Here is a 22,837-nt window from a genome sequence, read left to right as displayed (position 1 = left end):
CATTTGAGCGAAACTCAGAGAGGGTTAAAGGACAGCGCTATGAATACGTGCAAGTACTATACTGTGAATTTACTATCATATTAGCACTGTATAGACACATTACAGAACTGTAATCCAGTGTATTGTGCCTCACCATATTGACTGCTCTAGGTGTATTTCACAATGTCTTGTTGTCTGTTTCAGAGAGTGTTGGAGCTAGATGCTGCTGCAATTTAGCATGTTTATTTTTACATTGATGAGGATGGCTTCAATCTAGCCAAAAGAACGGGGGACGGGGACGAAACATTATTGGCCACCATTCATTGTGAATGACCCTGGACAGCGTGGAGGGAATATCACCATGTGTGCAGCTGTTAGCCAGCAAGGCATCCTCCATTACCATGCCAACCTTGGTCCCTACAACACCGCCCTTCTCATCATATTCCTGGACACGCTACATGGCATTCTCATTCCAGCCGAGCAGAGGGGTGGACCAGAGTAGCCTATATGTTGTCATCTGGGACAATGTGAGCTTCCATCGGGCTGTTCTGGTCTGCAAATGGTTCATCGACCACCCACAATTTATTGTTCTATACCTTCTACCATATTCCCCATTCCTAAACCCAAATGAAGAGTTTTTTTTTTTTTTTTTTGCCATGGTAATGGAAGGTGTATGACTGCCATCCCCTGGCACGCATGCCTCTTTTCTAGGCAATGGAGGATGCATGAGGTGAATTTGATGTGGGGGCTCTGGATCCGTCACATCAGAAGATTCTTTCCCCACTGTTTAGCCAGGGAGAACATCGCTTGTGCTGTGGCCAAACCAAAATAGGAGGCAGGATGCAGCCTAACTATTTTCCTACATTTTGAATGTGTTTTTGTCTTTTTGTGTTTAGAGTTTTGAAAGAATGAGCCACTTTCATTTTTTATTTTTTAATACTAAATTAACTTGAAATGGATATATTTGTAGACAAAGATCTCAGCTAACGAACGATGTAAGGGAACAGAAAATTGACATTTATTCAGTTCTTAACTTGCATCTTACTGTCATTTGTTTCAACTCCGACAGACACCAAAAAGCGTGCTATTATAATTTGATTCATCCAACAAGTGCATTATCTAATAATATTGTTTAGTAAAGGTGTTAAGTGATAAAATACATTCAATATTTTTTTTTTCTTTTTCTGTTTTCATACTGAAAATTTGAGTTGACAAAAGTTAATATTTTTCCATCTTAACCATGTGTTGTACACTGGAGCCATTTTTTTCCCCCTCAGTTGAAGATGCCTCTATAAACTAAACTAAAATGCCAAAATTGATCCCACAATTTTAAAAGAAATTATAATAATGAGAATGACGGAGTTGACAAGTTGAAGCTGTGACTGCAGAGACTTATACATTGTTTGTTTAAAATATGAAAAATATCAAACGTACCAGATTACGTGTCCTACTGTTGCATCCACCATGAGCAGGAAGTGGGAAAGTGGTACTCGGAGTTAAAGCTGATCAGGACATTTTCTGATTTATTCAGGATTTTTAAGTTTACGCAAAGTGAGGACACAACTTTGATAGGCAGTTATGAGTGGAAAATATCATTTAAAGTTTTCTTAATATATTGTTTGATATCTTACAGATCACTACCTTTCATTTGATATTTATATTTATGAATTTGTTGCATTTTTAAACTAACTCAACTTATTGTTACTATTTTGTGTGTGTGTGTGTTTGGATGGACTTTTGTGACCGAATGTTTTATTGTTCTGTGAAGACTTTATATAGCATAAGCATGGCTGATAAGCAGTTTTGCCAGTCATAATAAAGTAATTGTAATTTCTTTTCAACTGTAATTTTAATGTGTAAATTATTTTTTTTGTTTGTTTGTTGTTTAACTCAGCTAAAATGGGCATGAGTGTTTGTGAGAGTGTGTGAGGTGGTTGTGTTTGAGTGTTTTAGCACATTTATAGATACCACATTCAAACAAAACTAATATAACACATCCAAACTTGAATTTTGATACTTTCAATATTATTTGAGCAGTTTTAATAAAAGGAACCATCAAAATATCTCTTATAAGTCAGTTTATAATCTGGCCCATTTTAATTGACCGTCCTTTTCATCAAAAAGGTTGTTTTGCAAATAAGTTTTTTTTTGTTTGTTTTTTTTTTTTTAAAGAGACCATGACATAATTCATGATACCTTACATGTATTTCAACAGTTTTGCTTATGAATATATAAACCTCATAAGTTTAAAGGTGTAGTCAGCATGCCAGAACACTATTCCTCTGTTTTTCCCATCCAGCCTTTGTAAAATGATTTGACCTGCCTACCTTAACAATCTCAAACCAATGAAAACCATGAATCATGTCAAATACTATTGTGGCAACTGTTTAAAATAGTTTACATTGATTACAAATTGAATCTTAAAAAACTACGTCACTCCAGCCTTATCTGGCCCAGTTGACCTGATGGCCCACTTTAGTTAACATCACCTTACCCCAATAAAAATAATATTTATATACTTTTTTTTTTAACAGAACACTAAGCCATTAACTGTAAATTAACTGTATATTTTTTAGCCTAACAGATAAAATTATGTTTTTTTTTTTTAAGCCATGTCATTCCCTCTGTTCTTCTTCTGCAGAAGTGTGCATATTTATTTATTTAATGTAATGATTATTGTACTACCTTTTATTTTGTCATGTAATGTTTATTTACCATGCTACATTGCTGAGAATGCACTATAGATGATGTCTGTCCATTTTTGATCGACACACGGCTATAATTTTTCTCATTATTTGATCGATTGAGTGCTGTCTGGAAACTTTCACATCCGGAAATTTGATGTCTAGGAATGCGTTGCTCTCATTGGACAACAGTCAGAATCCTGCTATTTCATTGGGTGGCGCAGCTGTCAATTCTCTGTGTGGCCAGCAAGGTTGCTGGTCGTGGCAGCACGACAGACTAGCACGTACTATATAGTCGTTGATGTTTTTATATAGATAGAGGTTGTGCAACTCAGTTTCAAACGGATACTTGGGAGTTTTTGTGTAAACTACATGGTATCGAACTTGTAGTCTGATTCGTCTCGGTCATTTTTAGCAACGAAAACTTTTACCCGTGTCTCATTCACCTCTTTTTTTTTAACGTACCGTCTCAGGTAAGACAGTAAACACTTCACTTCATCGCTGTTCATGGTGTCTTAGTTAAACGAGTTAATCGACAATGAGTTAATGGCCACTACAACATACCTATCCAATCCTAAACATCTTGGCGTTTTATTTAAGTTACAAAAGGAGGAGCAGTTTATTTACTTTTAGTTACGCGCACCTGAACACACGAACAGGTGCGGCAGACAGATCACATACACTGGTGTGCACAAAGTTTTACGCACGGTATTTTGAGTGCACTATTCAGGTCGCACTAGCTCGTCGATGTAAATTTAGGCTAATGAAATGCCTTAACGTTAATATGTATGCATTGTTGTTGTACAGTCTGGAATCAGGTCTCCAGGGTTTTGGTCAGAAGCGTTATGGCATTGGTGATAAATTGGCAGGTATACGGAAATTACATGAGGTAGTTTGCAAGGTAAAGACCATTTTAAGGACTGTTCGGTGGTGACGTCACTGTTCCGTGAACATTTTCTGTTTGTCAAACAGAGACGGGCCACTTCTATTAAAATAAATGGAAAGAATTGGAGCGCCAACGATAAAAAAAAATCAAATAAAAAATACAGCCTCATCACCGCTGCCTTTAAACACCGAGCAGGCCTCTCCAAGGGAGACCGGTCTCTACCTGGTGGCGTCTTCGTGGTCCAGGAACAGAGCGGTGAGGGTCCGGTGCCAGTAGGATGGGACACCAGGGTTTACGTGTCGAAGCCGGCGACACATGCGCCTTGGACCAATAACATTTTACTGCTTATTTGAAATTTGTTCTTTTATGGTAATCTTGACTAACCATTTTGTAGATTTTGGTCTTTCCCCAGTCAAGTAGATAGGAGCTGCACTGTCATGACACTTGTTTACATAGAAAAAATAGCTGCCAAAGAACATTCCAAAAACGGCCGCCGAGTGGACTGACTTACCATGAAAAAGAGACTTTGTTGAAAGGATCCGGAAATACATTTGGACCCTTCTAATTCATTTATTTATTTTAGTTTTTTTTTTAATTCTCCCCAATTTGAAATGCCCAATTCCCAATGTGCTCTAAGTCCTCGTGGTGGCGTAGTGACTTGCCTCAATCCAGGTGGCGGAGGACGAATCTCAGTTGCCTCCGAGTCTGAGACCGTCAGTCTGTGCATCTTATCACATGGCTTGTTGAGCGTGTTACTGCGGAGACCTAGTGCGTGTGGAGACTTCACGCTATTCTCCGCGGCATCCATGCACAACTCACCATGCGCCCCACCGAGAGTGAAAACCACATTATAGCAACCATGAGGAGGTTACCCCATGTGACTCTACCCTCCCTAGCAACCGGGCCAATTTGGTTGCTTAGGAGACCTGGCTCGAGTCACTCGGCATGCCCTGAATTCGAACTCGCAACACCAGGGGTGGTAGTCAGCATCTTTACTCGCTGAGCTACCCAGGCCCCCAATTCATTTGTTTTTGTTTATGTTTACATTCTTGAAATGGTCTATATCAATAATAATAAGACAACAGTCATTAGAAAATAAGAATGGTCATGATCATGTGGGAGCGCCAGTTCGTTCACAACTTTACTGACAGTCATTGAAGTTCTGTATTATTTTTTTTATTAAAGATATTGTATGTGTTTTAAGAGATTTGTTATCATTGCTATATGCCAATGGTACATTGCTGTGCAATATTCATTACTCCCATGTCCCATGTGTTTACCAAAATGAGGCCGCTAATCTTTTGTTTGGTTTTACATGTAAAAAACTGATTGACATAAACTGCTGAAATGTTGTATATGCTACTTTTAATATTGCTATTTGTATAAAAGCTGCAATGTGAATAATATTGGAACAACCTGGACTTTTTTTTGTTGGTAAGGTTACTATTTGAATGTGTAACTAAGTTATAATTGCTTTGAGAGCGTCTTATATTAAATGAAATGATACATATTTTGGCAAGTTTAAGTGGCATTTTCTTTACCTTCCCCAGGTCATCTTCATTCAGGAGAACAACATGTCACCATGGATTGAACAGATTGGCTTTATTTTTGTGGCAGTGTTCATGTTGCCCAATACAGCAGAGTCAAAGAAAGATGAAGTGTTGTACTGTTCAGGTGAGTTAAAAGTTTCAATGCAGTCTTTCTAGGAAAAAACAATAACAGCAATAAACCTTTCTTCCTCCAGACTACTGGAAGGCAAATAGGTGCGTTGTGTGCACCACTTTTTTATTAATGCTAGGTACTGAGTGATTTTTGTCTGAGAAGTTAAAACTTAGTGGTACACCGTTTGCTTGGAGTGACTGTTTGTTGATCTCTCCTGATTACACTTCCAATTATTAGCATCCTAACTGATGATGCTTATTATAAAAGTATTGTTAAGAACTATTGTTCTATTGTTTTAAACATGCTTTATATTTTTGAAGAAATAAAACTGAGGTTTTTTTTTTTTTTGTATCGATTTAGTTCACAAGTTGACAGTCACCCTGACTGGACTTTACTTGCAGGTGTTAATACCCAGCTCTGATTTTTAGTGTGACTGTTGCCTTCAAAGAGCAACCGGGCTAACGCTTTCACGTGTAATGTCTTGTCTGAAATCATCAGCTCAAAAAGAATCATACAGCATGATGGAGAGTTAAGCATAACGTTGCAATAGCCTGTTCTGAGTTTAGTACTAGGCAGCATTCACAAACATTCTTAGCTTACTCGCTTAAACACTGCAAAGGAATGCTGGCCAAAAACAGACATGAAATTATGCATGCCCTTGCCATTTTTTAGATAGAAGCCTGTCTGGGAGAAGTCTATGTGTCCAGATATGTTGATTACTTGCTTGGACATAGCCTGGAATTACTGGTTGCTGCTTGGTGCTGAAAATGATACATTTAGTACATTCACATGCACAGTATTTGTTGACCTCCATCATTTTGTGCAGTGGTGGAAAGAGTACTGAAAATCTTTAAGTATTTGTACTGGAGAAATAATTCACTACAAGCAGAGTACAAGTTAAGAGAAATAATATGACTCAAGTAAGAGTAGATTTAGTTAGTATTAGTATATGCACTAGTGTTCAAAAGCTTTATAACACAAATACTTTTTTGTTTTTCAAAGAAATGTATGCTTCTGTGCACCAATGCAATCAATTGATCAAAATTACTGCTAAAAACATTAATGTTGCAAAATAATTTTTATTGTTTGAAGTTGCTGAGGTATTGTGCACCCTTGCATTTCTAACAAGTTGTTTACACTTGCAAGTCAATTCTTTTTTTCAATAGCCAAAAAGAAACTGATTTCTCATTAAATTCATCAGTCTATTTTTTGAGGGATGAAGGCTATTCCATGCACAGCTGTTCTGAAAAAAAAAAAATGAATGAAACTAGATCTAACCAGGACAGAGAGAAGTGAACGACCCAGATGCACAACAACAAGAGGACAAGTACATCATAGCCTAGTTTGAGAAACAGACTCCTCACAGGTCTTTAACTGGCAGCTTCAATGAAAAGTACATGCCAAAAACTTGCATTGCTGCAAGTAGAGGATTCTTGGTTGAACAGTAGATTTGAAAAATACAGCATTTATTTAAATAGGAAAGCATCCTTGGTGAACAGAAGCATAATTTCTTTCTAAAAAATAAAATGTCAGAATGTCTTAGTGTTCTAAAACTTTTGAACAGTAGAGTATTGCAGCCTAGATTTGTATACACTCAAACATTTTTTTATCCTATATATTAGCCTGCATTATATTAAAATTTAAAGGGGTCACGAAATGCTCTTTTTTTTTTTTTTTTTTTTTTTTTATAGTTTTATTATCTTCACAGAGGTCCACTGATAATGTTGAAGTTTTTTTTTTTTTTTTTTTTTCTCACCAAAACAGTCATAATTTAGTAATATATGATCATTGTCTAACCTGTCTCTGGCCCTGTCTAAACGCCTGGATTTGGCCTCAGCTCCTCCTTTAAACTTCAATGTAAATGCCCACTCTTCTGATTGGCTAACATCATGCAGCTTCTCAAATTCAGCCATATTTGAAACTCAATCAGAAGAGAACGAACAACCCCACAATATAATAAAACTACATTTCAGGGTTTAAACACAATGCACATCCAAAACATTGCATCCGAATATTTTAAACTGTTCATCTCAAGCACAACTGATAACACTCACATCCTGTCTACACCGGACACGAAAGGCGCATTGCATCAAAAGCAGTAGAACCCATTATAATCAATGATGTTTTCTACCATGCGTCACACCAACATTAAACAGGTGTCCTGTTCCATTTTACGCTGGCGCTACTACTGCCAACAACACAAATAAACGGTTTGGAAAATTTGTGTCGCCATGCCCGGTGTAGACAGCCTCAAGCCGTTGTGTTGCATCAATCGACATGCATGGTTTAATCAGTGTGTCAGCACTATAAATGTTCAAACAGTTATGACATTTTAAATATTAATGAATTGAGCTGTTTTCTTACATTTTTGATCGGGTCCAAAAGTGTTTTTAACTGCTCCATATCCTGCAATGACAATTCCTTGGCAAAGCTTGAATCGTTTTATGACTGGTTCACAAGAAATCCATGCTGAAATACACTGACACCACATGACACACATACATAGTCCAAAGCACAATGGAGATGCACACGTCCAGTTTCCAGTATCATCCTGTACTGAGGTGCACATTGTCAGAAATGCATTAAAATGGTTGAAGACGTCCAGTTAGTGTGTTTAAATACACCAACAATTAAAAATAGCACAGATGTGCGAAAGAACAGTATGTTGAGAAGTTTGTGCACATAACAACAAGAGGCAGCAGAGGATGAAACCGCATCTTCAGAGTTGAGACTTGACAACGCGTCTTTTAAAAGCAGTGCCAGAGACATGACAACAGTCAAAGATGTCTGTATAGTGCATGCTTACAAAAATAAGGAATAGTGTTTAGGAATAGTGAGGCCACAGTTGGCCTGTGCCCTGCTCTCTCACTCGAAGTACTGAGCCCCAGTGGGCGGGGCCAAGGGTGTGACAATTTTAAGTAGGCATTGATATTGTTGCAGTAGAGGCAGTCATGAATTAATGAGTACCCCAGGTGACGTAGGTGAGTCGCAGAAGTAGAGAACGGGGTATTTTAGCAGCTTGGATTCAGTAAATGCTTTTAACGCATTTGGGATTAAGTTTTGAGTTCTGAAATGTTTTTTTTTTTTTTTAAATAGTAGAAAGACCTCATGTCAAAATATCAAGGACAGTTTTATTCCTCATGACATGACCCCTTTAAATGTTATGACAAATTTTCATCAAATTGAATTAAATTAATAAAACGTAATTTGTTAAATGTATTAATTTAAAATGCATAAATCTTAAAATATTTTAAGTATATAATTTTAGATTTTTCAATATTTTTGAATGAATTTAGTGTCTCTTACAACTCTGCATAACTTTTATAGACACTGCTAGAAAGGTTACTGTCTCTTTAAGAAAAGAGCATTCTGTAACATTGAAGGTTGGGTGCTTCTCAATTGGAAGACTGCAGCCTAGTTAGTCTGTATAGCTGGGCTGCTACCTCTTCAGCTGAGATAAGCACCATTGAATGCCATCTAAATTATGAGGAGACTTGGAAGGCAGCCTCGTTTCGCAGACTTTGTTCACCACATTTTGGAGGGTGCATCTTTCGCTGCCTTCAATCACTCACAATCCTTTGCACAATTTAGATTAAAAAGAAAATATCTGAAAATAAATAAACGAATGTGCACCCTCCTGGTGGCTTCTTCCATTTCTACGAAGTAGTTGTAGTGGTTCACAAATGATTTATTTTTTAAATTTATGACGCAGCCATGCAGACTTACTAGACCTTCTCAGAAGGATTGGTCTGGAAAGGACACAGCCTTACTAGGCTGCAGCCTTTAGTTTGAGAAGTACCCTGTGCATCCTCGTTCCTCTGTCCTCAAGCCTTTGACCTGGAAACCGATCAAAGTCCGCCATCATAAAGGACGTATCAATTCTCTAAATGCACCACGACAAGGTGAGGACCAAGGGTGGAGGAAGCTTACTGAGGATGCTTGAGCAAGAAGCACTGGATCATCCTATGCGGAAGACTTTTTGGACGAAGCACCTGATGCATGCTTAAATTCTCCTCCCCTTCACATCTGACACAACAGTTTTAATTCATGTTTCACCTTTGCTTTTTAAATAAACCATAGTTGTCACATACTTCAATGTGCATCTCGAATTATTTGGATTTATTATGACTATATCAATAAATAAAGTTTCAATAACATAATAGCAAGGTGCTGCAGCTGTGCAAAAAAAAACGCTCTGAAGTCACGCTTGAGTGAGAGGGACATTCCATTTGACAAATACATCTTGCTTCGATTCCTCTGTCCTCGCTTCCTTTCCTACCATCCTTTCCTTGTTTCCTTGCTCCACCCTCTTAGGAAACGAGGAAAGGCTGAAACGAAAGGAAAAGAGGATGCACAATTTCAGAAATGAGAAGCACCAACTGGGTTCTTCGTAGTCTATTTCTTACTGTGGCATTTACTTAATTTGACATTAAAACTTTTTTTAAAGAAAAGGAAATAAATATAGGTTGCATTAAGCCCATTTTAATTGCTGTCACCACCGCATTTTGAATGTTATGTTACATCAGAACAGACCAAAGGGAGCATGCACTGTAAATACTTAATTATTCAGAATCATAATCCGATCAAGCATTTGGCTAATACAGCCTTTGAAAAGCCTTTTGTGTGCATCTTTATTAAACCATTTAGTAAATGGCTTCATTCACAAAAATGTATTTTGAATTAAGTGTTTATGAACAATTAGTTTTCAAAAACAAAATTGAAATGTAATTAATAACAGAATTATGAAATTTCATGCAAGCCAGTCACTTTCAGGACAGTTTTGAAATGGAACGTGTTCTAGCCAGCTTTGAATACCCCATGCTTCTAATTGACCAATTCTTGTTTTAACATGTTCATGCACAATTTGGTCTCTTGGAGATGCAAAAAGTCCCTAAATAAATTTGCTAAATATATAATAAATATATATATATATAAAAATACATTTAAAAACATTTTCAAAGTGCATAAATAGATTGAAATAAATCTTCTATTCTAACTGTTGCATTGTTGGAGATCAACAATGTTGTTGTAAGCGGGTTTGAAGTTTACACTGACTAAAAGTCCTAAACCACCATCAAATCCCACCCTTTGGGTGACATTAATTTGTCACATTGTGAACTAGAGATTTACTGAAAGTAGACAGCAGGCCACCACTTGCTCAATGCTAACTGCTCTAGTTAAAAGTACATTTTTAAAAGTTCAGTTACCAAAACAACAGCTACTCTGTTGTCAGTCAGAAAACTACAGCAGATGGATTTAAAAGTTTCAGTAAGAGCAGTTTGTGTTTATATATGTTTAGAACACGTCAGAACTGTTGCATGAAAAACAGCTGTTGTAAAGCATTATTTCATATCATCAAATTTTGCGTAGAACGTTAAACTTATCTTATCGATAACTAGAAAGGGTGTCTCAGCAGCTAATTCTATTAGTTTCAGTTTACAAAAGGTGTACATATGATTTTATACATGTTTGTAATATTTATTTCATATTACCTCATAGTTGTAGATTACATCAGATTTTTCATTTGTACTGATTGTTTTTCTGCTGTATGTTGACGTCTTTCTAATTTGTTCAAATATGAATTACCAATTAGCACTTTTAAGCAATGTCATCTTTGGTTTGATCTGATCAGAATACGTCTATCATAGTACATAGTATTTAAAAAAAAAAAAAAAATGAAGTATCATATCGTTAAGTAAGCATCATATTTAAAAGTTTTATATTGCATTGATACAATTTTGGCAAACTGTATTTCATGTCCTAATATTGATGACTTGGGTATGAATATTATTTTGAATACATGTTTGATTAATGGTTGTTTTGTTTTTTTTTATAATTTGCATCTCAGGATTGAAATGACTATATAAGGTGTTCACTAATTCACTTATTTTAGCTTGAGCTAATTTATCTTATTTTCTGAGAGCAGTAGTGTCCTTCAATCATGGAAATGTTCATTCCAAATTAATTGTCAATGATTACTAATACAGTATAGATTTTACAGTTTCATTTTCTGTAAAGCAAGCTTTGAAACGATGTGTGTTGTGAAAGGCACTATACAAATAAAAATGACGAAGTATTTCAAGATGTTTAGCAGACTGTCAGTTAATCTTTTAATCGATGATATCTCAGACAAAGATGGGCAATTATGTTTCATTGATCATTCACATCACTTTTACCTAAACATTTTTAAACGGATTGTCAAAATCAATATCATGTACAAAATCAAACAAACTGAACTAGTTATTTCTACTATTTTGTATGTGAATAGATTTCATTTCTTACTTCTTTCAGAAGCTTCCAAGGTTAATTTGTGTGGTAAATGTACAATTTAGACTCCACTCTGGTCACACTGCAGGACTAAAATAAGTATTCTTTAAAAAAAGCCTACATTGTGAAACTAGTTCTGGTACCAAGCCTTTTTTGGGATTCGAGGGATGAAAAGCTTGGCTTGGATAAAGCCTACTTTAAGCTCCGCCCAGGTTTGACAGTTACCATGGAAATATAGCAAGCATGACTAAGCACCAGCAAACTCAAGATTTTAACAGAAGCATAGCTTGTGCTTTGGTATGTATTATATAACTGGTTTCAGCAGTAGCCTGTAATTTTTATTTTATTTTTTATTGTCATTTTTCATTTTTCCATTCAGTTAATCAATGTAGGCTTTGTAATGATAAAGGTTAAATGGTAAAGATTTCCTTTTTTACTCTGCTCATTTCAGTACAAGGCATATTCAATATTTAAAACCGTAATGCTGATTCATCACATGCTATAAAAAGCTGCATATAAGATGTTGTTGTCCTTTTTGCAATGTTTGCTAAGTCGAGGTTTCAGTTTATTTGACAATAAGCTAAATATATCACTTATTGCAACTTATTGTCAAGGATAACACAAAGTCAAAACTTTTGGCCATTGTTGTCCTTGATATTAAAACAAATTATTTTTCAGTGCATTCTTACTGAAAATATGTAGGCTTGTGTTGTCAAGATACTAGCCTATGACAGTTTTATTAATATACATTATTTAATATTAAAAAATAAAACGAGCAGAGTAGAGCTTGTGTCAATAATATATAGATTCCTAGTTTATGTCCTGGTGTCAAATTTTCATGAAAACATTCATATTAAAGCCTGCATCATTCTTTCTTGCTTTTTACTTTGTTTTTCACCTTTGGCGCTCAATATTTAAGTCGATTGTAATGATTTTTCTTTCTTGTGCAGCCTGCATGGCGATTGCAGAAGAACTGAACTATTCAATCAGTCAAACTGATCCAAGAAAGACGATTCATGTTGGCGGATTCAGACTCAACCCCGATGGAAGTCTGAATGATAAAAAGGTATAATTCACTGTTACTTAATGCAGAATCACTAAAGTTATCATTATCAATGCATTTACAGTGAATGTTACCAGTCACACTATATTACAATGAAAATTTCAAAAAGCCATATGGTTATTGCATGTTTATTAAGTTGGGTGTACTGGACCAAAAACTTTACTTAACTCATAACTGCAGAACAGTGATGCTGCATGCAAATTGCAAAGCAAATTATGAAAATACATTGCATAAACGACGCTTCTGAGGTTCTGTTAAAAAGCCTAACCACTTAGCTTTATAATCAGCAGAAATTTACCTTTGCATTTTTGTTTGTTGTCTGCCATTTAACAGACACTTCCAATCAGTCCAGGGTGACTGGGTGAGTTGCCCTGAAACATCCTGGGGTTAAGTGTCTTGTTCAAGAGCACAACATTAATAGATTGTGATGCCAGTAACTCATCAGTTCATCTTTCACCCGTACTTGGGATAGAGCTTGCATCCTTTTTGTTAGTAGCCCAGATTCTCAATCTGTAGTCTATAATCACATCATTAATATAAGCTATTAGATACATTGCTAGCACACTGACCAACAAATATTGCACTGTATGCTAAAATTACACAAATAAAATCTGTTTGCAAGTTTGTACTTTATTAAATTTTTACTTGTAATTGTTTGTACTTGGTTTATTATTTTTCTTCAAGATTTATTTCTTTAGTGTTCAGTTGCCTTAGTAGCTCTTTAATATGTACTGGGGTTTGCAAGCTTGTACTGTTTGCTTGACTAAAGGGAGCCATTTTCACTGTTTCCTTCTCAGCAGTGGTGTCAGTGTGTAAAGGTCATACCCAATGAACTCAAAGCCCTGACCCCTTTTATCCAGGGACTGTCATTAGGTGCCTCCACTATTGATTAGAGGTTAATCCCCTTTTTGATTTGCCTAATAACAAGTGTTTGTTCAGTTCTGACTTTTTCCCCTCCTCTTTCAGGTGGTTTCAACTGTGGGTAAAATATGTCAACATTTTTTTTATGGGAAATGTAATGCAAGTAATACTCTTGAAGCTGATTCTGATCTGATTCTGAAGCCTATTGATTTCTCTTACATTCACTGTCTATGTTAATCAAAAAAATAAAAAAATACAAAATGACTGGTATTGTTAAGAGTTGAGATAATAACCTGCTAAATCTGTTATGTCTTGCTTGGTTGCATTTTAAACAGTTGATTAATGAAGTACTTAATTTTTGTTTAATCCACACAGTGCATCTGTCTTTTTCCTAATTTTTGTCATTTATCAGCTCATTGGGGTGAAGTCAGGAATTTGTATTTTAATTACATATTAAACTTTAAATGATGGCACAGGAAGCTATAACATATCATGATTTGGGTCAGTATCAAATCAAGTAGTTATTTATCTGCTTCTCATTACAGACCGAGTGTAATGATAAGAGTGAGATGCAGTTAATCAAAACCATGGGGCAACATGTAACAAGTCAAAACAATAAAGATGCCATTGGAAACAACAAGCGCTAAATAAAATAGTAATTCATGCACCATAGAGTTTTGCAAGTCTGAAGGTTGTACTTAAGTCATATATTGGCTAGCATATCAGTAAATGTCACACATAAACACCATAAGAGTTGTGCTGGCAAATAAAGTACAATCCATGTGCTAACTTGTCGCATCTGACTCCGTTGGTCTATGGTTCCTGAGTATCCTATCTCTCTTCAATCATAAGGAAGCAAAACAGAACCACTGTTGCAGAACTCGCTCACTGTTCCCTGAGAGTGGCTTCACTTAAAAATAAATGCTAATTAAAGCTCCCCGAATCCCTCCCTGTTTCTCTTTTCATACTTGGCTTGGTTCACTTGCCCAGAAGCTGTAGGTGAACTCCTGCAGTGCGCCCCATGTTTTCAGCAGATTCCCCAAAGATAACCTTGTATCGCAAACAGCCTATGCTGAAAGGTCATAATTTTAAGTCTATTAACTATATGTATATTAAAAAATAATAATCTTGATCAAACCAACATAATATAGTTTCATTATTTATTTACTTGTGGTGTGTTCAGACTTTTTTTTTTTTTTTTTTGTGGTTATTTTGGGGGAATTAAAGCTCCGAAAATGAAATGCCCTGTGTCTCAACACCAACAATGATGCCTGGCTCTCCAATGGGAATTCAGTGAAGTATGGCATCCCTGAGAAGCCTTTTCTCTGCGTGGGCTGCCGAGTCCCCCCCTTTATTCCTACAGAAATTCTTTATTGACAGCTTCTATTCAAACCCTTCAGACTGTTACGGGGAGGAATTTAATTCCCCACCATTTTCAGGATTGCATGATAAGGACTCGGCAGAGGATGCAGCACACGAGCCGTCCTCTGCTAGATCCAAAGCAGATCTAGATTTCTTTTGAACTTTAGTGCAAGACAGAACCTCTCTTATTGTTCTCAGATGTTGAGCTCAACGTCTTGAAGTTTTATGAGTGGAATTTAGAACTTGATGGGTGAAGATTTCAAATATGATATTCCAATTACTGCGGATTTCATTCTAAACATTGTTTAATGTTAAAAGGGTTTATTAGTCTTCCTGGTGAACGATATTTTTATTTTTTATTCCATTGTGGAGAGGATTGGTTCCTTACCTCACTGATTTTTGAGTGCATAGTTGAGCATATATTGTCTTATCTTGTGGTCCATCCAACTGCATTCAGATTTTTAATTAAAGGGGGGGGGGATGTGTGGATTGGTTTGCTGTCCTTCCATGGGACCTTTTATCTTATTTGTGACCAGATGGCTGTGAGCCACAGAAGCCTCTTTATATCACCAAGCCTCACAGCAGAGAAGGGGGTAGAGACGCCCTCATAATGTAATCAGTGAGACCGGAAGGGTCCATACTGTGTCTGAAAGTGGACAATGGGGTCAGGGAAATATCTACATTGCACAAAAATCCAGCTCATCTGCAACCTGTCCTCTTTCCAATAACCCCCACACCCCCTCCAACCCCGCCACCCTTAGACTGGCCTGACAAGGAAGACTTCCTACTTTGATCATTGAAGGGTGGAGGAGATGAGCTGCCCAAGAGAACCAAAGGATGGGACTCCACTGTTTACCCTGCACTTGGCTGCTGTTGACAACTCCCCTCCCCACTGCTTACCCCCCACTCTCCAGCCCTTTCACTCTCTCCGCCTCCTTCACCCTTTTCCCTTTCTCCTTCCGGGGGAGGCCAAAGGGGCGGGAGAAGGGTGCACCTTGACCTGTCTAGACACCACAGTGTGTTTTTGTTCTGTTGCCAAGGCAAGGGGATCTACTTTTCCAACTTTAGAGATGCAGGTTAAAAGTCAGCGTTGTGGCACAGGGGATGTGTTTAGATGGGAACGGAAGGAAAAGGTCATCAGAGTGACCTCGATGCCCTCTATTTAGAAACTTTTTTTCTCTTTTTTTTTTTTTTTTTTTTTTTTTACATTTTAGTTTGAAAGGGTAGATTTGATAACTTTGTCAATTAGTTATTATTTATATATGTATTTTTTTTTTTTATTTCGATAGGTTCCTCTTGCTAGGTCAGAGACTCACTTAACAGAATTGCTGGAAGCAGTTTGCAAAAGCATGAGCGATTATGCTCTCTATGAGGACCCGGTCACCAAAGAAAAGAGCTACAAGAGATTTGCACCTAGAGGAAATGATGGTGGAAATTTTCCAGATTTCAAAAATTTTAAGTTTGATGGGCCTGAGAGTTCCAGTGCTATGAAGTTTGCAGTGAGTATGTATTTTAGTTATTTTAGCACATTTTAATTTATATTGAAACAAAGACAAAAAGTGAGTTTCCCCATTCCTAACATTTATTATATCTCTGGCAGTATAAGGTTCTGAAGATTGGTCTTTTTTTTTTTTTTTTTTATCATTTGCAGTGATTTCCATGTAAATGATTGTATGATGTAATTTTTAATAAAAATATGATAGTCATATAATTTTGTGTATTATGTCAATAAAAAAACAAAAACAAAACTTTACTACTTTTGATCAAACTTTTGTTTTTAGAAGGCCTGTGAAACATTGTGCACAATAACACAACCTTTGTTGTGTAATTGCATGAATCTGCCTCTTTTTCCAGTATGAATAAGACCAGTTCCCACAGTAAGTTTAGAAGAAAAAAAAATATTAGTAGTTGTCTTCTAAGGTTTTGTTGAATATTTGCTCTGACTTAATACACTTTAAACTGTAAAGGTCTAGGCTTTACATTTGTTTTTACATATACAAAATAACTTAAAGACCAGAGTGAAATGGCTGCGTCATTTGCCAGTTAGCTGCCTTGTGAATCATCCAAGATGGCAGACCTGCCAACAGTATAGCACTGAAGATGGCTGCCTGTGACAATTTAAATGTGATTTCACTGTTGTTAATGCCCACTACTTTATTTCCTTTCAACTTGACTGGCTAATGGGATGTTAACTATATTTTAAAAATATGTATTGCAGTGTGAAAGCATTGTTGAAGAGCTGGAAGATGATATCATCTCTCTCTTCACCAGTGAGACGGACCATGCCGCTAAGAAGTTGTGCAGTGAAGTATCAGGTATTTATTTACTTATGGTGTAAAAAAGTTTGGTTAATGAACCTTATTATGCAAAAATCTTGAGCTGTATTATAGACTCGATTCACATTGTGCATAAAGATGTTGTTTTTTTCTTTGTATGTCGGAAGTCTTTTCTTTTTTATAAATATAAATGCAATTTTTGTAATTGTGAATTTTTTCAGTGCTTAACTTTAATCATGCCTTTTTTATTATTAATTTTAGCAATGTAGATTTCACTTTCTTTTTTTAGTAGGTTTGCACACGTATTGCCTATGAATGATCTAAATGTTGCCTTTTTGTATTTCACATTATTTTTTCACTAGGAGTTTAGTTTTAGGAACTTGAATACTGTACCAAGTATTGAAAACTCTGTACTTTTAAAGTACTAAGAGTCCATATGGCCTGACCAATACAAACAAATGTGTATTGTAAGAATGAAGGCTTACTTGGGGGAGAGGACAAAGTAGGTTTAAGGTGTTATTTTTTAAATATAAAATTATAAAATTTGAAGCCATCAGATTGCTTTGTATTTTATACTTTCAGCTTTCAAGCTCTTTATCACCCACAGCAAATGCTAAATGTGGGCAGTTATTTCAAGTTAAAGTTATCCGATGTAATTCTGGCAAAATTTCTCTTTACACTAATTTTTCACGGGATAGATACCAACTGCTCTCTGAAATCAGAAATCATTGAAAAATGTGATTTAGCTAAAGCTTGCATCAGTATTGTTAGGGGAAAAACTGTACAAAAATTAACATTTAAGTAACATATACTACACCATAATGATGACAGTTCCTAAGCCAGAAAGATATTAAACATATTATTTAATGTATTTGACATTTATATATTTAATGCCCATTGTTTACATATTACATCTCTTTAGACAGTTTGATTACAAAAAAATCACAATTAAACAACATAAAGATACATCCAACTATACCATTTGTATTGTTAAAATGTAGTTTTGTTTTTTAATCTGCCATAAATTGGTTATAATTTGAACTCTGGCAGGTGTGAGGTTACTTTTTATCTTTTTTTTTATTATTATTATTATTATTTTTTTTTTTTTTTTTTACAGCAAGTAGTTGTGTAGCTACAGGAACACTGACAGTTAAATGCAGTTATACCATTCTGAAATGGGATATTTCTCATTTAAAACAAGTGTACATTGCCGACTGCAAAATTCTACTAATTGTGTATTTTTATTTTTTGCAAAAATTGTGTGGCCAAGTCACAAAAACTTGATTTATTTGGTAACTAATAAACCAGCAAATATTTCTGCAAATAACATGGCCTAAATTGCATAAAACTATTGTGCTTTATGCTTGGTGTCTTTTTCTGTTTTATGGAGTGCTGCAATAATTGTATGCCTTTTTCTTTTTTTTCATATCCAGGTCACTGTAAGAGCTCTGTTTTCCAGCACAGTGAACTTTAGTTTTACATTAGCATCTACTGGAGAACACCCAAAAACTTGGACCAGGAAAAGAGATCTCAAATATTTCCCTAAAATGTTATTTTGATTGTTTTACAATTTAATTTTCTGAATATTTTTATTATTATTATTATGAGACAGAAAATTATGATTAACTGGGTAGCCAAGTGTATTTATATATGAACCAAATGGTTTCCATTGCTAAGTAGTAGACCCACTCTTCTGCTTTAATTTTTACTTGAAAATGACCTGCATTGCCTTTTTATATAAAAACATGGCATTAGCTAGTGATTTATGACAGGTTCACACACAATAAAAGGAAGTGAATTTGTTTTCATATTTGGGACATTTTTTCATTATTCAGAACCATTTATGTAATACAATGGAACCATTAACAGGCAAGTTAGAAGCAACAGCAAAAAACAGACTTTTATCATCCCAAATCATTTCCCAGCACAGTTTGCTTGTTTCATTCTGATGTCCCATGTCTGTCCAAGTCGGGCTTTTGAATATGGCTGCTTGGTAAGCATGATGGCACGTCTTTCGCATCCTTCCCTCACATGCAGCTCCCTCGATGCAGAACTACGCATGCGCCACTGTGGCAGCAGCACAGGGGCAGGTCCTGATTTGGGAGAGTGAAGGAGCAAGATACGCCATGATTGCGTAGCTCTCTGAGTTGGTCTGAATATGGGTGTCAGCCAAATCACCGAGGGGGAAAATGACAATACTCTCTGTTTTCTCTAATGTTGTTTCAGTGTTTAACACAAGTCTGCTCCCTTTGCACTGCAGGAACATGTTAGATGTCACAGAGCAATATTCAGTAATCTACAAGATGAGTGTTTCTTAAGGGAAATGTGTTGCTAAGAGGTGATTTACTTGATAATAAAATGGTTATAATTAACATGGTACTAATTGTATTACATTATTTGATCAAAAATAAGTTGTTGTTTTTTTACTTTTGTCTGATCTGAATGTTAATGTTGTATAGTGTTATAAGATAACTGAGTGCACAGTCATAAGTGATTTGATAAAACTATTCCTGGAGGAAAAATAAAAGAAAAGAATAAACATTGTTATGAAATGAATACGCTACTCAAGATGTTTTTATTTTAACACAATGAAACCAAGTGAAGCCACCTGTAGATCATTAAGGTTAAAATTATACAATGATTGAAGGCTGGTAATCTTGGGACTATATGGATGCTCTTGCAAGATTTTGAGTCACTGTTTTTCCATTGTTTTCTCATGGTGAAATCCAGTGTGTATTTAACTAAAGCGCCGCCTCTCCCCCAACTTTCTTTTCAGGTTTCAGGAAACCGCTTGCTGTTTGAAAAGTTGGTTGTTGCATTAGAATGTGACTTATTTCTGTTGTTTACCCAGCTCAGTATATGCTTTGAGCTGAAGTACATGACGGATCAAATGTTACAAAAGTGCAGTTAGCTAGAACTTAATACATTTAATACATAAGCTGGACAATTAAACATTAAAATCGTGTGCATACTACTGTAAATGCTTTAGCATTCTTTCATGGCAGCCAGAGCCTGGTATAGCATTACTTGGAGACATCTGCAATGAAAGCAATGCTCTTTTCTAATCATGTGGACTGGATGATTAACCATTTTGTGAAATTACCTAAAGTCAGTCAGAATGGACCAAAAGGCCTACACATTCAAAAATATAAGTGAAATTTGATCTCTCCCTTAAATTCGCTATAAAGTTCAACCGCTGAGCTGTGGCGTTAACTTGTATTCTAACAAGATTAAAATATATTTGTCCTGGAGATTAGCATACTTTAATCCTTTTTTGCTTTTTCTAAACTGGCAGTGTGCTTTGATCTGTGTTGCGTGGCAAGAGCCTGGCTTTGGCTTGGCCATCCGAGTGCCAAGTGTGAAATTGGCCTGATGTCATCCCCATTCTTCACCCTCTACATCTTTCACTGCCTTAATTATATTTCCGCCACAAAGCCCCAGCTCTTCATTGCATATTCAAGTTTGACTAGGAAGCATTCAAAAACTATAGATAAATGACTCAGTTGGAATGGAGACAAGATAGGTCTTTCTGTGATGTGCAGACAAGGGAGATCAACACTGTTCTGATATGTATTTTCTTTGCTAGAGTGCTTGCCCTTAGGAACCCCAACCATTCACTGTGGAAAGACTTTTTAGGGAGAGGAAAGAACAAGTCTTTTCTTTAGTTGAAGCTGAATGATTTGTTTGAGAGCAGGCCATCAGCAGTTACTAGTGATTTGTATGATTGATTTTGGTGAGATTCCCCTTTTAAGCATCCCAGATACAGAGCTATAATACATGTTAGTTTTAGGAATCTTTTCAGACTGTTTCATATCAACGTAAGTTGCAGGATTTTCCAGTTCATGTTTGAAGTGAACGTTCCCAGCAATTAGTGAGAGATGCCTTAAAGTTTCGTGTTGAATGCTGAGGTGATGAAATGTTGTGGGCGAAATGAAACGAGCCACCTGCAGCTGTGACAGGAGGCTTTGACCTTCAACGAGGTCTCCCGGCCACAGACTTTATTCAGGAACCTCGCTGCGCGTCTGAGCGGCAACTGCCTTTTTCTTCCCAGTGAAGCTCTCGTCAAGTCAGTGACCGTTGGGCGTAACTTCCACATACAAGCTTGGCAAGAATAGAAATGCAGATGAGACTCTCTGGCATTGAGGAACAGGTCAATGCTGGCAATGGTTCTCAGAGATAGCTCGCCTTTTGTGTTGGGCCCATTCAGTGGTGCGACTTTGTTTTCATGGCATCAGGTAGCTGAAGTAGCCTAAAGTTTCTGTATACGGGCATAGAGTAGGCTACCGAAAACGGCGTCTAGAAGAAGATAACACCCACTGTATACACGTATTTTTTTTACAAAGACTAAAACTTTTGGTCGATGTCAAAAATGGCCATGTAATTTTGTGTATTTGCACACAATTATGCACTGAATCACTTTAAGAAACCCAGGCACTTTTAGAAACCCATTTTATGGGTGAAAGAAAGTGTTCAAGTTTCTTGATAGAACTAGTGTATAAATAAGACCTACTATGTTCTTGGCAGTTTGCGTTGGAAATAACTTCCTAAGGTGACTCATTCTGATATGACCATCATGATTGTCCTAAGAATTTCGGCAGTGATTTAGAGCACCATTTTGACTCCCCAAGGGTTGACGTTTAGACTAAATCTGGCTTTAGACCGTAGTCTTCATTTATTTATTCGTATATTTGTTACGACCAAATCCTAGGAGACGCCAAATAAATCTTGGCACCGGACCAGATGGGTAGCGTGTTCCATAAAGATCTGATCAAAAGTTATTATTCAGGTAATCTCCCGAGTTACACTCAAGACATCTTTAGTTTTGTTTTCCGGTGACAGCTGCTCATGCAGGAGAACTAAGGAACACATGCTTTCAAAGTTCTCTTCCTAGTTATTACGTCATATACAAACTTGGGTATCATAATATGACACTTAAGAATGTGTCGTTTTATTTTGTGTAGGGGTACAACGAGGTTATATTTTTGTGTTGAACTATTGACACCACAACGCGTATACACGGTGACGTTGTGCTTAAATGTTTCCTCTGTTATGGGTGCATAGATACTCCTTTTAATTTAAATGACTGAATGAGGTTTCGGAGTCACTATTTTGGATTCACGATCCAACATCGCTATTGCTGGAATAACTATTTGGTGTATACGCATGCCATTGTAGGCTTTTTTAACATGCTCATGGCTTAACCATTTCAGACTAAACCAAACTAAACTCCGTGCTCTATCATATTACTGTCCCGTCTACTTTTAGCAACCGAATTTGATTCAATAACAAATCATGATTTAAAAGTCAGTAATGCCATCATGCTACTTGCCACTGCCTGACAAATGTATAAAATCATTATTTATCAGCCTATACATAGGCTATCAAAATCCGTTTAATGCCAAACAAAAGCAGAGTGCATCTGGAAAATAAAAGGATAAAATAGCCTACCAATGCATATATTGTAGATTATATATCTTAGAGTGTCAAAATATGAGTGTAAATGTATTTCTTACGCTTGCGACTTGGGCACGCTGAAGCTTTCTTCCAGCTTAGTGTATTACAGATTATCTCTGTTAAACAAAACCTCAACATTTTCATTTACAAAACGTTATTGATGGATATTATAGTAGAGCATGGGCAAACTTTTTAATTTTATTTTAATTTAAGTAATATTCTAATAAAAACCTGTTTACCAAAGAGTTTATAACAGATATGTTTAGCAAAATAAGAGTTAGGATCTCATAGTGAAGCTAATAATTAGAGAGGAAAGCTATTACTCCACACTGAAACACACAAA

The 22,837-nt window shown here is 36.2% G+C and overlaps 1 protein-coding gene across 1 annotated transcript; it reads left to right on the top strand.

Moving 5' to 3' along the window:
• The first annotated feature begins 2,910 nt into the window (after positions 1-2,910).
• Positions 2,911-19,596, top strand: LOC127441468 (protein canopy-1-like). Its single transcript, XM_051698923.1, has 6 exons — positions 2,911-3,136; positions 5,100-5,223; positions 12,429-12,544; positions 16,054-16,263; positions 16,983-17,079; positions 18,474-19,596. Exons 2-6 carry the CDS (start codon positions 5,124-5,126, stop codon positions 18,512-18,514), a joined length of 564 nt encoding a protein of 187 aa, XP_051554883.1. The 5' UTR covers positions 2,911-3,136; positions 5,100-5,123; the 3' UTR covers positions 18,515-19,596.
• The last annotated feature ends 3,241 nt before the right edge of the window (positions 19,597-22,837 follow it).

This window comes from Myxocyprinus asiaticus, chromosome 5 (genome assembly GCF_019703515.2).
Source record: "Myxocyprinus asiaticus isolate MX2 ecotype Aquarium Trade chromosome 5, UBuf_Myxa_2, whole genome shotgun sequence".
Taxonomy (NCBI): domain Eukaryota; kingdom Metazoa; phylum Chordata; class Actinopteri; order Cypriniformes; family Catostomidae; genus Myxocyprinus; species Myxocyprinus asiaticus.
The sequence above is the reverse complement of the archived record's forward strand: the minus strand, read 5'-3'. Positions and strand labels throughout refer to the sequence as shown.

Excerpts from the sequence above, each read along its gene's own strand:
- LOC127441468 (XM_051698923.1), top strand. The coding sequence starts at position 5,124 with ATGTCACCATGGATTGAACAGATTGGCTTTATTTTTGTGGCAGTGTTC. Across the intron at positions 16,264-16,982 it reads CCAGTGCTATGAAGTTTGCA|TGTGAAAGCATTGTTGAAGA; the intron begins GTGAGTATGTAT and ends TATGTATTGCAG. Across the intron at positions 17,080-18,473 it reads GTTGTGCAGTGAAGTATCAG|GTCACTGTAAGAGCTCTGTT; the intron begins GTATTTATTTAC and ends TTTCATATCCAG.